The 15,340-nt window shown below is 42.9% G+C and overlaps 1 protein-coding gene across 20 annotated transcripts in view; it reads right to left on the bottom strand.

The window, feature by feature from the left end:
- Window positions 1–1,556: 1,556 nt before the first annotated feature.
- The window catches only part of LOC139337128 (pleckstrin homology domain-containing family A member 5-like), an 82,477-nt gene continuing 68,693 nt past the window's right edge, over window positions 1,557–15,340 (bottom strand). For 7 of the 20 annotated variants that reach the window (XM_070971544.1, XM_070971543.1, XM_070971556.1 and 4 more), the window contains 15 exons: window positions 14,706–14,786; window positions 11,781–11,843; window positions 11,613–11,693; window positions 10,429–10,578; window positions 10,191–10,292; window positions 9,428–9,583; window positions 8,686–8,841; window positions 7,958–8,072; window positions 7,273–7,388; window positions 5,753–5,968; window positions 5,498–5,659; window positions 4,407–4,540; window positions 3,817–3,959; window positions 3,401–3,500; window positions 1,557–2,756 (listed from right to left, as the gene is read on the bottom strand). In XM_070971544.1, the coding sequence (XP_070827645.1) occupies window positions 3,409–3,500; window positions 3,817–3,959; window positions 4,407–4,540; window positions 5,498–5,659; window positions 5,753–5,968; window positions 7,273–7,388; window positions 7,958–8,072; window positions 8,686–8,841; window positions 9,428–9,583; window positions 10,191–10,292; window positions 10,429–10,578; window positions 11,613–11,693; window positions 11,781–11,843; window positions 14,706–14,786 (1,767 nt within the window). In that variant the 3' untranslated portion in view covers window positions 1,557–2,756; window positions 3,401–3,408. The remainder of the gene's footprint in view (window positions 2,757–3,400; window positions 3,501–3,816; window positions 3,960–4,406; window positions 4,541–5,497; window positions 5,660–5,752; window positions 5,969–7,272; window positions 7,389–7,957; window positions 8,073–8,685; window positions 8,842–9,427; window positions 9,584–10,190; window positions 10,293–10,428; window positions 10,579–11,612; window positions 11,694–11,780; window positions 11,844–14,705; window positions 14,787–15,340) is intronic. The other 13 variants (XM_070971560.1, XM_070971553.1, XM_070971559.1 and 10 more) reach the window with 5 other exon arrangements.

The raw sequence follows: 15,340 nt of genomic DNA on the forward strand, positions 1-15,340 counted from the left end.
GGGCAAAAGAGCTGGGTATTGCCCCTGGGGCGGACAAGTTCTTTATTTTTCTTTGTTTTTCGTTTGTTTGTCTGATTTGTTTTGTTCGGCTTGTTTCCCCCATTCAAACATTTGTCCTCAAAAGGTCGACCCCAGTCGGGTGGTCACGGCAGGCTTAAGGTGTCTTTACCCTTTTGCAGTGTAACCGTTTTTCTTGCACGTGTTTAAATCTTCGATTTTCAGCTTGGGATTGGAGTGTATTTACTTCGTGTACAAGTCTTGTTAACAGAGTGAAATGGTGTGTTTTCACATATTCCAGCCGCTGCCCGGGTTAGTCTGACTGGGGGTTAAAGGTAAAGCCGAGTTTCCTGGTAATAAATAAATACTTTTTTGTACCTCGTGGCTGATCGCCATTTCTGGTGCCAGTGACCTGCAGTGGGTGTAACATTTTGGCCTTGTCGGCAGGATGTATTTAAACCAGTAAGGTTTTGTCTGGGGGAAAGTGCTGGCGTTATTGTTTTTTGTTTTGTTTTGTTGTTTTTGACCGAGAATACGGCAAGAGCAGCGGTTGGCCAGGACCACGTGGCAGAGAGGATCTTGGGCTTCGGTGGAGTCCTCAGCGCTCATTGGTCATGGAGGAGGCTCAGAGGGGAAAACATGGGCGGTTTACATTCAGCAAAGTGAGAAGATCCCAAAGTTCTCTGGTGATCTGGACAAAGCTGACTCTCCTAGTCTGGAAGAATGGATTGAACTGATTGAGAATCATATCCGGTTGAAAGCTAATGAAAAGGAAAAAGTCAGTTGTGTGTATAATCATTTAGAAGGGGCAGCCCGTATAGAAGTTAATTGTCTGCCTAAACAGGAGAGAGAGACTGTTAATGGTATATTTCCGATTTTGAGGGAAGTTTATGGATGTTCACACCCACTGAGCTCCCTGCAGCGAAGGTTTTTTAACCGTAAACAACGGGAGGGAGAGTCATAGTTGGACTACTCCCATGCCTTGATGTCTTTAATGGACAAGGTGGTAGAATTAGACGAGCAAGCGAAGCCTAAATCGCAGAGACCTGTTGTTACCTCTTTCTACCGTCGAATCGCTGTCTTTTCGAAAGATAATCGGCAAAATACCGATAGCTGGGGGGGGGGGGGGGGGGGGGATTATAGAGTAATTAAGAAAAAAAATGTAACTAGTAATAAACTAGTTACTTTCTCCAGGGAGTAATTAAGTAAGGCATTACTATTTTTGAGAGTAATATGTAATGCATTACTTTTTGAGTAACTAGCCCCAACAGTGGTACTAATTTATTTCAAGCTGTCACCAGTGTTACAGCAGCAAATGACCACAAGAGGGAGCCATAGTTCTATCTTTAAACTTGCTGTCACTCAAACGCTGGACTTCAAACCAGACTAACCAAATCCTCCTACATTCACCTGTCTGCACTCTACAAATGACCCATTTAAACATTTGAGCATTTCTGTTGGCTATAATTAAAATGACTAGTTCAGTAAGTAGGTTTACATGGCTGTACCCTCAGCTTGTCCTCTAGTAAAAAGGGCAGTAAAGAACACAATGCAACCATTTAAGAACAGCAACATTTATTTAACATGATATAAAACAGATGGAATATGAACATTTGCAAATCAAATCTAGTATGTAACCATATGTTGGATACATGCTCCCATCCTGCTGTACCATGTACATTATATACACAGTAAACCTCTGATAATTACACTTTGTACACACAGAAAATAATCCTAGATCCACAAATGTTTCATTTTTATTGCTTTTTACATGTGCTAACCTTTTTTGTTTTACTTTCAAGACTTCAAACCAACATGTCATAAAATAGAACCAAACTCTGATTTTCGTCCTTCCCTCAGTTAAATATATCTCTCTGCAATAAAAAAAGACAGTATAGAGTGACTAAAGCCTGAACATTCACATATGTGTCGGCAACAATGCGACGGGGACTGCAGAAGATCCCATTTTTAAATAATTACAACCCAGAAACAGGAGAAATTAGAAATAATCCTAGTCTGCAGTAATAAAGTATCCCCTCCTTTCACTATAATGGAAGGATCTACATCTCTTATATACCCATGTTTCGCATCAACAAATGTTCTTTACAATAAATTGATAAATATGAATGGTTAGCTAATGACCATCAATCAATCGATCATCATCGATCAAGTGACTTATAAAAGACTTAACTGAAATAAAATCATGTGAAAACATGTTCTCGAAACTGTTCTGGAAAAGTGGTGAAACATGAATGGAAAATGTGGCACGGCCCAAAACATCACAGGGTCTGAGTACTGTGTGTGTGTGTGTGTGTGTGTGTGCGTGTGCGTGTGTGTGCGTGTGTGTGTGTGTGTATACACATAGATAGACGTTGGCCCGTAATCAACCAAGAACCTAATAAAACCATATAAATAATAAAAATAATCTTACAAGCCTTGCAACAACTGAAAATGGAAGTGAAATGATAACAGTATCAAAGCTGTATTGTCTCACCAGTTTGAAGAGAGTGTGGTGCCCCGAACAGGGGCAATAACAGAGAAATGTCACACATAAAAAATGTTGGTGGCATAGGAGCTTAAGACGTCACAGTGAGATTACAGAAGTCAAAGGTTGAGACCCCAGAGTACGGAGTGGGCAGTTTGTCTCTCTGTAAGCCGTGGCCTTGTGCTGATGTCCTTGGGGAAGTCTTCTGAGGCATCTTCATACCTCCACTGCTGTTTCCTTCAGGTGTAGGTTTTCACTGAGGCCAGAGCCTGTGCTGCAGAAAGAGAAGGTGAGGCTTAATAAACGGGGGCAAAGGTCAAATTATGTTCCAAGAATAATACCAGACCATAATACCAGACAAGACTCATAGTTGTACTATACATTCAGTGGTCCCTTTATTATTTGTCTACATTATGGTTCCTACTGTAATGTTGAGTTTTTGTTGACACGGTTACCTCTCATTATAATGTCAACATCTTTAACTATGACTTCAGTAATAAACATCTGATTAAATTTAATTTAACAATGTCAACAAAAATTAACATTCTAATCTTTGTAACGGTGATGTTTATGGCTTTATTTCAAATTGCACTTAATTATACTGGTGTACCTAATAAAGTGGCCACCGATTGCATGTTCCAGTTATTTGAGTCATCATTTTGCAGCAACGAATATTGTAAAAAATATAATGGCACTACAGGAACAATGAGAAGCTGAGTCATGTAGCTACAGAGTCTAAGAAATACCACAAGATGAGGAAAAAATGGCGTCTACAGCAACACCGAATGCATGAAAACACACAACTGTTCATCAACTGCTTCATTGTGACATACTTTTCTCCCCACACGCAACAATTACAACACTGAGAACACTTTAGCATTGTGAGTCTGGACAAAAGGGGTTGATGAAGGCCCTTACTGGTGCTACTACACACACATGAAGTGAGACCCATCAGTGAGTTGAGGGGGCGTGTTAGGAGACTGTGGAAGGGGCGGGGAAGAGGGCGACAGGCTTTTCACTGCAATGAAACAGAACAACATGTTGAACACACACCAGGCACGCACAAAATAACAAAAACACACGGCATCAGCAGAAAACCACTAAACAACGGAAACAACAGAGAAAATAACGAGCGCAGTCGATGAAATTAATGAGGAAAGTACTGAAACTACGATGACAAATGACTGAACACATACACAATGGAGGCAGCCGCAGGTCGATAAACAACAATAAAAAGTAACCAAGTTCAAGAACAGGCTCACGCCGGCTTTTGTTCTATAACATAGATTCTTTTGATCAACCCCGCCTCCTCCCTGTGCTCTCTAGAGATGTACCTGCTACCAGCTTGCTGCGTTTGGAGGCCTCTGCTGCCAGCTCGTAGGAGATATTAATCATCTTCTCTTTCTCCTGCACGGTAACCTCCTCTTCAGTCTCCTCCTCTGGGCCTAGAGCCATACTAGGCAGCACATTCTGCATGCTGGGAGCACACACACGCACATACGAAATGTAATATACAGTATACAGCTTTAATTGTAAACGCAGTTTCAGAGTAGACATCATTACCCCGGGAAAGACAAGCCATCTCTTTTAAAATCAATTCAAGAGAGCTGACATTTAGAATAAAATGCCACAGTGGCTACAAGATAAGAGCAGGGATGTTTCTGCAGATCTGAGGCACTGATCTGCATGGGGAGAGCAGACAGGCAGCGTGGGCCCCTCTGAGGCAAATAAGCTGATGTCCTGCCATGAGCCCAGACTTGCCCCTTGTTTCTACAAAGAATTTCATGCATGACATCTGCAGGGAATATCAGCGCTCACCTGCACAGATCGCCCTTTCACCAAAGGATCCTTACCGAGCACCAAGGGTCTGAGCAGCCCTGTCCTTGCTAATAAAACGTACAGACAGATCATGATGTGTGCTTACCTGTTTTTGGCTATGAGGGCTTTGATGCGATCAACTTTCCTTTGTTTATCAGCCTCCTGCTCAGGGCTTAGAGCCTCCTCAGGGTCTGACTCCACATAACGCTCAGGTATCAGCACTTTGTCAGGCACAGACAGCTGAGGAAACACAACACAAAGAAACACTTAACACAGCACTCTTCACAAGAACGAGCTGAATACTATGTGCTGAACAAATAAAAGAAAAACAGACATAAGATAAAGGTGCAAGCAATAAGAATATGCAAATACAAATCAGAAAATGACATTTCTAAATAAATAAAAAATGCTTGTTGTCATCATCTCCAGTACAGGCAGGCTGTTCCACATTTTGGGTGTGTGTGTTAGAACTAAATGGAGCATCACCGGAGGCTTTGTCCTAGAGCGACAAACGCTTAATGTGAGACAGCTGGGAACATAAAACTGGAAGGAGTTCATTGATGTAATCCAGAGAAAGGCTGTGAACTCTTCTAAAGACAATAAGAAGCACCTTTAAAGTGCCAGCCTTACAGGCAACCTATGAAAAGATTTCACTGTGAGGGGTCACAGTGTCACGCTCAGTTTCAACTTTTAGTACATTGATTGAAAATATGAGCAAACAAATCAGTTTCAGAATTGTGTTGTAGGTGTAATATGATGTCAAACGCACTTTGGTCCGCAGTCATGGTTCATCCCCTAGCTACCAAAAAAGGATAATTTCCTTCTTGAAATTTACCCATCAAATATGACTCACATTGCCATCATCTCCCCGATAATTTTGCTTTAGGTAACAAAGGTTGTTACACCGAGCGTTCAAGGTTACACGACATTTAGTTACAGGACGAGCTCAACATCAAGTTTCATATTTATTTCAAAATATTTCTTGGCTTTTAATTGCACTAATACCGTCTACTTATGTCAGTTTGTTTTATTATTCCACTTAATTTAAAAAAAATAAATAAAAAATCTGCTGTGGCATTAAGAATTTAATGGACAATACTTGATGTGCTGTTAGTGAACACTTGGAAAATAATTTGGCCGTGATTAACATCAGCCCTCTCAGCCTGATGACTGCGACAGCCAGCTGATGAGACTTACCTCTCGGTCCACATTTAAGTGGTCAGCCTGCGAGGCTTCTTTGAGACGGGCAATCTCCTCAGCGGGCGTCTCCTGCTCCCTCACCACCTCCTGCTGCCTGAGTGAGGCCTCCAGCTCCTGAATGTCGCTGCTGATCACCTCATCTCTGCGCCTCATTTGGGACTAGAAAAGGCACAGAAAAAACAAGCTTAAAAATGCTTCCAGCATTTGATTTCTGCCTAAGTGCTGCCTTAGTGTCTGCAGCAGTCGCAATACCTGCATGCTGCGAAAATGGTTTTCTTTAGTAAATGAGTGACTGCGAGAGGGCGTGTTCTCTTGGCTGCCTCCCCGGATGCTGAGGCCTTTCTTTTTCTCCCTGAGGGCACCCTGCTGGTGGCGGCGGATCCTCTCCAGCTGCTCCTCCACGCTCATCCTGGGCCGGCTGCTCTCCGCAGCACACAGCTGCTGCTCCACCGCGCTGCGTGGACGCTCCTGTTAGCCAGAGACGACAACCACAGACGTGCACGAACACCACAGGGACACAGAAGCATAGACAATAAATAGAAGTTAATAATAATGTAGAAGCACGCTCAGATTTTCAATGCTAGAAAACAAATGTCACCACACCACCAATGCCACCAGATCACATGATGCAGCGTTTGCAGTGAATACTAGGTACTGTTGAAAACAGTCTAAACGTGACCAAGTGGAACAATCACATCTTCTCTGGAAATACTACATGCACTGGAGAAACCTCTTTAAACCGTGAAGTCATAATAACCACAACAATGACAGTGAAATGGCTCCTTAATGCACAAGTCCAAACACATGAGGAAACAACCTGACGGGCTGCTGTGCACACACACGCTCCTGCTGGCACACATGGGTGCACTCAGAGAGGCTGAGGGCCTGTTAATGCTTGAGCAAGAGAGGCTGATGATGTGAAGTGAACTGAGGAGAATTTTTTCACTTTCAGGTTCAGGCCATGCTGGAGGGGCTGGCTGATCTGGATTCAGTCCAGAGCCCGAGGACGCAGCCTCCACTGTCCAGATTGTTCAAGAGGCTGGTATCCAACGGTCTAAGCTGAACTCTACAGGCCTGCGACACACTCGTTTACAACCACAGGCTATATAGCCTACAGGGAACTCTACAGTATGTGTGTACGTACAGCTGACATTTCAGCTTCATTTATACTATATGTCCATCTTTTTTTCAGGCCCATACAGACACACTAAAAGCAGGACACACCCTTCAGTGTGGTGCACTAATGACATGGTTAGTATATTTAAGTTGATACTGTTTGAGGCTGGAAACTGTATAAACCAAGCTTGGCATCTATTTTATGACCGCCTGGTTTTAACAGCGTGAGTCACACCCTGGCCTCTTGTGCCACATGTTAGCTTTCACACAACAGCTTAATAACCAAAACAAGCAATTAAGACGGGAGTAAAAGCAATTCGAGAAAATTAAGTGGTGGCCAGTTCACCGCTGCCCACAGGAGGCTTGTAATGACAAGATGACAAGAGAGGAACACAAGAGCAAAAAGCTTTTGTTAATCATTATTATTATCATTGTTTTTCTATTGCTTAGAAACAATGGTGTCTGGTTTGCAACACAGGAAAATAAGTGCTAGACAGTTTAGCCGTTACACTTTAAAGTAAGTTTCCAACAACTGACGGTGATATGTAGCAGCAGCCTATGGTCCAAAAGGTTAAAATATGCTAAGGACAATTTACATTAACTATTAGACATCACATTATCTTCAGTGCAGTACGGAGTAATGTCCAGGGACTCACCGTCCTAGGGTCAGGCTTCTTGGTCTTCCTTAAGGTAACATATGAAGCTATGGAGGAAGACTCAGGCACTGGAGATTTGGTCCTGGGTGGGACAATGCCAACTGGGTAGGACGTCCCTGACAGGTAAAGAAGACAAAAGGTCAGTAAGCCACCTGCTTCAATGACAGAGCACCTAGTTCTGTATTCACTGAGGAGCGCGATTTATTTTAGGAAATGAACGCTATATGAACTGAAATACGTTTGTGTGTGTTTGAAGGCGGCAGCGGCAGCAGCAGCAGGTTGCTACTGTTGATTGTGTGGCAGTGTGGAACAAGAACAAGTGTGGAGCTACAGTGAAATCACTCAACACCTGGGCTATGCTGTGCAAGCTATTTCAACAAATGTAGGCCAATGCACTCCTTAAGAGGTTCTAAACCACCTTTTCACAGAGAACATGCAGTGGCATAAAATCTAAATATAGCTGAGTGAATAGGAATATTTCAGCATTGGTACACAAGTCAACCTAGTATAAAACCCTGAGCAGTATTACTTTACTTCATGACACTGGGCTAACCTTTGGAGAGAAGCCTGACCTTGTGTTTATTCTCTGTGTCAGAGTATAACTTCATCAGACGACTGGATTTTTAGCATTGTCAAGAAGTGCACAGTTACCAGGATGTGGCATCATATTACTTTGTGTGACTACCTTTGTTTCCAGAATGTTCAGATGGGTGTTCAGATCTGTCCTCTCCATTGCTCTCATCCACTTCGGTCACTGTGGTGAGCTCTGGTTCACTCTTATACAGCCTGTAGTCTGGACCCTGTCAAAGAGAACAACAAGTTCAACACACTTACAGAACAGCAGCGATTTACAATTACGGAGGGTTTGGTTCCAAACTGAGACAAAAACCATTTGAAAAAGGAGACATTTTCTCCTACATGATGACTTCAAAGACACTGACAAACAAAGAGTCCTTTTCCACCAAATGATGCCTTTACAGAGAGGCCAATCTAAATGTGTACAGTCTGAAGAAAAACTCTCCATGTTGTTTGAGTTCAACACAGTTTTCCAGTCAAATGAAAAAGTAGGCAGCAGGCAGACAGTTTAGTTTATAACCAAGGACAGAACACAACAAAACTGAACAATAGAACACTTTTCAGCACGCAGAGACACAGAAAAGGAAGACATGGCAATTCAATTCAAAAGAGGAAACAAAAAAATATGCGAGCGAGGCCTCTTCCTACTAACTGAAAAAAAATGATGACGGAAGAATGACATCAAGTAAATAAAAGGACATGATCCAACCAAAAACAATCCAAAAGACGGGGGATGTCTGTCAAAATGAAAGTGAAAACCATCACAGCAAGCAATGACGTGTGACGACACAGCTGGGGGCGGGGTCAACCACGAGGTCAACGGGTCAATAAGCTTACGCTGTGCGTGCCGTTCCTGTGATGGGCCTTCCTGTCCTCCGGCCTGTGGAGGGATGAAGGGCGCGCACCGGCATTAGAGGGCAGAGGGGGCACGGTGGGGGGGTTGGGCACGTAGGACTGGGGTAGGGGTGGCCGTGGGGGTACGGAGTCCTCCTCCTGGGGATTATACAGGGCATGACAGGACAGGAAGCAAGGTGACACATGGCGCCACCACGCACGCTCAGGGCAACCATCTGGTGCGGAGTAGCACTGACCCACAGGACGACCAAACCAGCTGATAGCCAGAGAGAAGGCTCCACATGCTGTTACAGGGTGACTGACACATCCAGTCAGATACCACCACTCATACTGTCCATGAGCAGGGCTGGCAGTTTGAGCCCGCAGCTTAAACTCGTCATCATCTACACATCTGCAGGAGATCTGACGGGCTGCAGCTGCAGATCATTTTCATGGCTGATTATTTCTACCAATTAATGGGTTAATTCTTTAGTCTCTGTAATAGATAATAATAATAATAATAGAAAATAGTGAAAAATTCCCTTGAGGATGTCCAACAAAAAGTCCAAAACCCAAAGATTCAAACATTTGAGAAGCTGGAGTGAGCAAATTTTGGCATTTTGGCACAATTTAATGATTACTAAAATTATTGTCATTTCATTTTCTAATTAAATGATAAGTTCAACTAATTGCTTCGGCGCTGCAGAACAGTATGACCATGTGCACTGTTCAGTGGGTGCCTCACCTCATTTCTGTGCTTGTTGAAGCCCATGGGCCCAAAGGAGTTGACACCATCAGCAGCGTTTCTCTGCGCTTTATGTTTAGCGAGGGCCTCCATCACATCCTGAATCCTCCAAAGTTCTTTCTGGATGCGGACGTGCTGCTGGCTGGGAGGCTCCGTCTGGGTGTGCACAGAAAGCGCACACGTGTTCACAAATCACACAACATTATCTGCAAATTAACACTTTACTTGGCTCTTTGGACAGAGGGAAGAACAGGAGAGCAAGAGAAACAGAGGTGTAATTATCTCCTCTGCACTTAAGAAGAGGATGTCCAGGCTCCCTGTGGGCCCTCTGACTCCTCTACTCTGAATTAGCATCGCCTCTGACTCAGGCTCAAGCAGGAATGACTGTTCTCACCGTCTCTACACCTCTCCCGCGATGAAGGACAAGATAAAAGGCAGACTTAATTAAGACTTGCTCTATCATCACCACAGTCATCAATCACTCACTATGTTGCTTTGATCTCTCAGTTACTTTGCTCCACGCTGCAGCTAAGGGCACTGGAGCAAAGAAATCTTCTTTACTTTTTCCCCAAAGTCAAAAAAAAAGTGTCTACAAAAAGGATGAGTAGATGTTGAAGGTAATCTGTCACAATTTCAGCATTCTTTGAAGCTCTGCAGCACAGATACGCCAACCAAAGTTTGACTATTATACCATGGCAGTGTTAGACAGCAGAAGCGGTGGAAGAGTAAAGCAGTTCAGCTTGATTCTCAAGAACTATCCCACCTGAGGACTTCCCAGCGCTTCAAGCTGCTCCAGCAGGTTGTTCTTAGCCAGAGTCACATCCCCTTCCATCTTGTCGTACTCCCTCCACGAGCGCTCCAGCTCCTGGTTTGAGAGAGGTGCGCTTTGTCAATGACAATGTTAAAAAAAGAAAGCAGGCAAAAACTCTCATATTAATCTTGAAGAAAGAGAGCGTCAGTGCCCACAGCGTGAGTGTGTGTGAATGTGCTGCATGACTCACAGTGGTGACTCTGGAGAGCTCTCTGCAGGTGCTGAGCAGGCCGCTCTGCAGTAAGTCTCTCTGCTGCATGACACTCTGCATGGCGGCAGGGTTATCAGAGCCCATCTCTATCTCCTGGCTGGCTGACAGCAGTGCTGTCTCCAGGGTGTGCTGAAGGAACACACGACATATCCAATACACATAAAGCACGAGTATGTAATTTGTCACCGTAACCTTTCAGATCAGTTCACTGGAGCAAAGTCATGATGGATTACTCAAGCCTCTCCAACTCTTCTGGCACATGACCCTGTTTTAAGCACCCATACTTCTTGCAAAGGCATTAAATAAAAATATGGCTGCACGTAACTTCGTTCTTTACTGGTAAAACTGCGTTAAAATAATGACACATGGCCATGAGCCCTTCTTGGAGCTCAAAGTATAATTTTTACATTGCTTATTCAATAATAATAATAATAATAATATTCAATCTCCAACAACATAAAGCATATCAAACAGGCAAAAGCTCAAATTGGAGGACCTTGAACCAACTATAGTTTGGTATCCTTACTTGAGCAATGACTTCACTCATTAATCAATAATCAGGATGCTAATTGCCAAATCAACTTATCAGCCAATAATCTTAGAAGTTAATATGAATTTTATATTTTGTTTGTTTGTTTGTTACAGGCATGGAGGGAGATCCAGATGAACTCCAAATTATGCTACATTTCACATTTCACTTATTCATTTTATAAAACAAATAAAAGCGTATGTAAGAAATGTGTCTGACTTTGTTTGCATTAGATATGTTGGTCAAACACAGCATATTACTGTTGTTGCAGTGCACCTTTACCTTAAACACTGACTCTGCATGCCTTGTTTACACTGCTCAGCAACCAATACAATGCTCCAGTCTGCTGACAGTTGACAAGTCACATCTGCTAAATATGACATGCAAGCTTAGTATGACTAAGCTGATGACAGTTGCTGGACTGTAGTTAAGCATTAGAAGAGAATTTTCAGTTTATGTTTTCTCTCTGTCAGCTTTGTGCACATATACTTAACTGAAGCTACTCCTAGAAATTAAACATACAATATAAACTGTGTACTCTTTTTAGTTTATTTTTTCCACCCCTTTGAACATTTTAAACTTTTTGTGTTTTGTGTAAGAAAGTAATGATGACAGATGTGCACTGTTTAGTCACCTTCTCTCTGTACAGCTGCTGAAGTTTGTCCTCCTGTGTCCCCACCACTTTATCCTGCTCACACAACCTGCTAAGTTTGGTCTGAAGAGAAAACAATAAAGAGTTGAGACCAATTACGTTTAGCTGAATGGAGCTTCATGTCATGCGGGACAGCAGCAGTGAACTTACATCAATGTCCACCTCTTCTGGCATACATGAATAGACTCGATCCCTGTAGTCTTCTGGACTCAGCTGTGAAGAAAGACAGAGCATTAGACGGAGACACCGAATATGCACATACACATTAGAATCTGGAGATCTAATGCAGTGTCATGTCAAGGCTCTCTCACTGAGCCAGGATTTATCCTTGCGTGGAAACTCATATTTCACTGAATCAGTCAACCTACTGTAAGTTAGCAAACCAACAGTGGGAGAGCAGCCAGTCTAAACACAGATTCTGGTGCCTCACGTTTCATCACCCACCGTCGTTTGTCTCCATCAGCACAGCGCAGTGGTTTTATTGGAAATGCAAGGGGAAGGCATGTGAAACAATCTTGCTTACTAAACTCTAGAGTCAGCGCATAAGCTGTGTCCCACCAACTGTGTTTTCTGCAGCACAAGCTCAGCAGCTAATCGGTCCGAGGACTCTGCCTGTCTGGTGACTGTGGTTAACTGAGTGTGTGTTAAGTCTAAGTGCAATATTACTTACAGATATTCCCAGAATAACAGCATAACCACAGATCTTCTTAGGACTTAATGTACAATACTCTGAACAATTATAAACAGATGTGTAGTTACTTCAATACACAAGAGCAGTTCACAACAACAGACTGTACTGCAGTTACTTCTACACTAGTCTATACTATTACGACATCTGTGTTTATCATCATAACACCTGCATTTATGTCCTACAAAACCAAGAAAAGAAACAGTCATCCTTATTTCCATTTGTATTACTACCGCTCATCTACTTATTTTAAAGAGAAAAAACACAGTGCTCAAAATGGGGAAATTATTTCAACTGCATTGGATCCCATGTTCCCAGAAAATCCATTCATCAGATAACGCTTCATCATTCACCCACTCCTCTCACTCAGATAGATAGATAGATAGATAGATAGATAGATAGATAGATAGATAGATAGATAGATAGATAGATAGATAGATAGATAGATAGATAGATAAAATAAAATAAAATAAAATACATGCAGTCCATAAATACTAGGACAGTGAAATAATTCTGTGTTGTTTTGTGTTTGTACTCACATTGGATTTAAAATGGCACGATGGCGATAAGGTCAAAGTGACAACTTTCAGCTTTAATTTACATCCTTAACCCCGGTTAATTAAAAAATTAGCATATACCTGAATTCAGTATTCATGCTTAACATATTGTTTCAAGCCCTCTGTAGTCAGTGACTTATTGGTCAACCTACAGACATCAGCAGACACTTGGTACCTTCCCTTGTGACGCCCTGCCAGGCCTGACCTGCATCCATCTTCCCTTCTTGTTCGTTTTGAGTCTTTTTGCTTCAAGTTTGGTCTTCAGCAGGTGAAACACACGATCATATCACATATCTGTTTGGCCCTAAAAACTACTGTTTGCTTTGGCCGTACAATTTAGGTTCATTAACCTGTACCCTGCAAGTCGTAAAGCTAAGAGTCAATACTTCAACTTTATGGACATGATTTAATTTCAAGTCCAGTGTGCTGGCCCACAGCCAAAACAACAAAAAACGACTCACTGTCCAAATACTTTTAGACTCCACTGCACACGTTCCACACTCACACCTGCACTCTTTCACACACACTTTTCTTCACACCTTTTTCCTCAGTGGAACCACACAGTACAGTTAAAGCAGGTGGGACCTGAGAACCACATGGCATTCCACACAGATCATGCAGACTCCCCCACAGCTCAGGGAGCTTCACTGTGGTGTCGTGTGGTGTGGATTACGAGTGACATGGGAAGGAGGAGGGAGACAGACTTCTGGGAGCTGAACAGGTGGGAATGCAGCTGTTGCTGGGCTGGTACGCCAATGAGAGGGCAGAGGGGGTGAGGGTGGGTGGGGGCAGTCTGTGGCGGCACTTTTACACCTCGAGAGGAAGTCACAAAAGTGGCAAAGTGATGTCATAGCCATCGTCACACACAAGGCGGCCCTCTTTATCCTTTCCACCAGCAGAATGACAAGAAGGGGTGAAGGAGAAGCTATGCAGACAGGTAAAAAAAAAAAAGAGAGACTTTACCTTGAAGACCTCAGTCTTCATCTTCATCATCAATGTGCCTCCCTGGCCATATAGGGTCTACTGCATAGCTCAAGAGTACTCAGACTTAAACCACTACATCCTAACATCACCTAACAATTAATAAGCAGCACTGGGTGAATTAACTGTGAACAATTACAGTTAATTTGCCAAGGTATTGCTTTGGCGTTATATTTTATGGCAGTAGAATATTCATGTATCCTGCTAAAAGTGAAAATATATGCACATTTTCTTTAAAACAATGCACAAAACTCCTCTTTTCACAGAAAGATGCAGTACTTGGTAAAACACCGCAGTGAGAAGTGACATGTCTGGCAACACAGAACTAAGTCACACTAATTAACGTTCCCCTGCCAGGTCCAGGTGGCTTGGCTAACGAGAGGGAACACATTCCGCAAAGGGTGATGAAAATCACACCCTAACATTCACTGTTTAGGGTGCTAGAAGACAAAGCAAGATGAGTAAAGACTAGAGGCTTTGCTACCTGAATGATCTGGGTGCAACCACTGCTTTAGCTTTTGATTTAGGACAGTCCCACAGCTAGAGTGCTGTCTAAACACCTGGCCACACAAACCTGAGGGCGAGGAAGGGGTTTAACTGAACAGTGAAGCATACACATCAAACTACTCTTTCACAAGTCATGACTGTATTGGCATGACTTCTCATAATAAGAGGAAAACAGTCAAAAGCAATGGATGAGGAGGTGCTGGCGATACAAACGATACAGGGAGACCAGTCTCAAGATGCCATGAGGACTTGGACACCGGAGGAGGAGCATTGCACAACAGACCAAAATAACAACAGCGACTGGTGAGGATGAGGCGGAGCAAAGCCTTTGGCTGGCCTTACTTGCTGGTAAAGTTGAGGCCTTGGGGCAGAGTTCTCAATCAAAGTGTGAGTCATGACGATTAAAGGGTCATTTTCCTTCATCTAGTCCAGTGTGGAGAGGAGCGATATAGCAAGTGTCAGTTTACAGCATTGCTTCACTTCAGAGACAACACCGACAACATAGTTAACACCTCGCTTGCTCTTTCTCATAAAGCAGACTCAAACACAAACATCCAGAGTAGACAGGGATGGGTACAGCAACGGGAGGCAATAAGAGACACTCAAAAGCAGGATCAGGAAGACTTGTAGTGCAAAGCTCTAAGATGCTTACTTATTAGCGGTGGAAAGCTTCCGTTAAACTTTTGATGTATTATGATTATGCAAATATAGAAGGCACTATTGTTGCTCCGTGTGTAGTGTAGGTACAGAGGATGGTGAATGCTAAGCCTCATCAACTTAGATTCAGTGTGAAGAGCAAAATTACACATTTGTCAGCGGTTACACAAACCTCGAGGCTCATTTCAGTAAGAAATTTTCTTCCCTGCATTATTAGTAGAAATGTGTTATTTATCTCTGTGCGCTGTATGTTGTACTTTTGTAATTACTCAGTCTAAAGGCACAGCAGTAATACACAAGATGAAAGCCATGATACACGC

Source organism: Chaetodon trifascialis, chromosome 10 (assembly GCF_039877785.1).
Source record: "Chaetodon trifascialis isolate fChaTrf1 chromosome 10, fChaTrf1.hap1, whole genome shotgun sequence".
NCBI classification, from domain to species: domain Eukaryota; kingdom Metazoa; phylum Chordata; class Actinopteri; order Chaetodontiformes; family Chaetodontidae; genus Chaetodon; species Chaetodon trifascialis.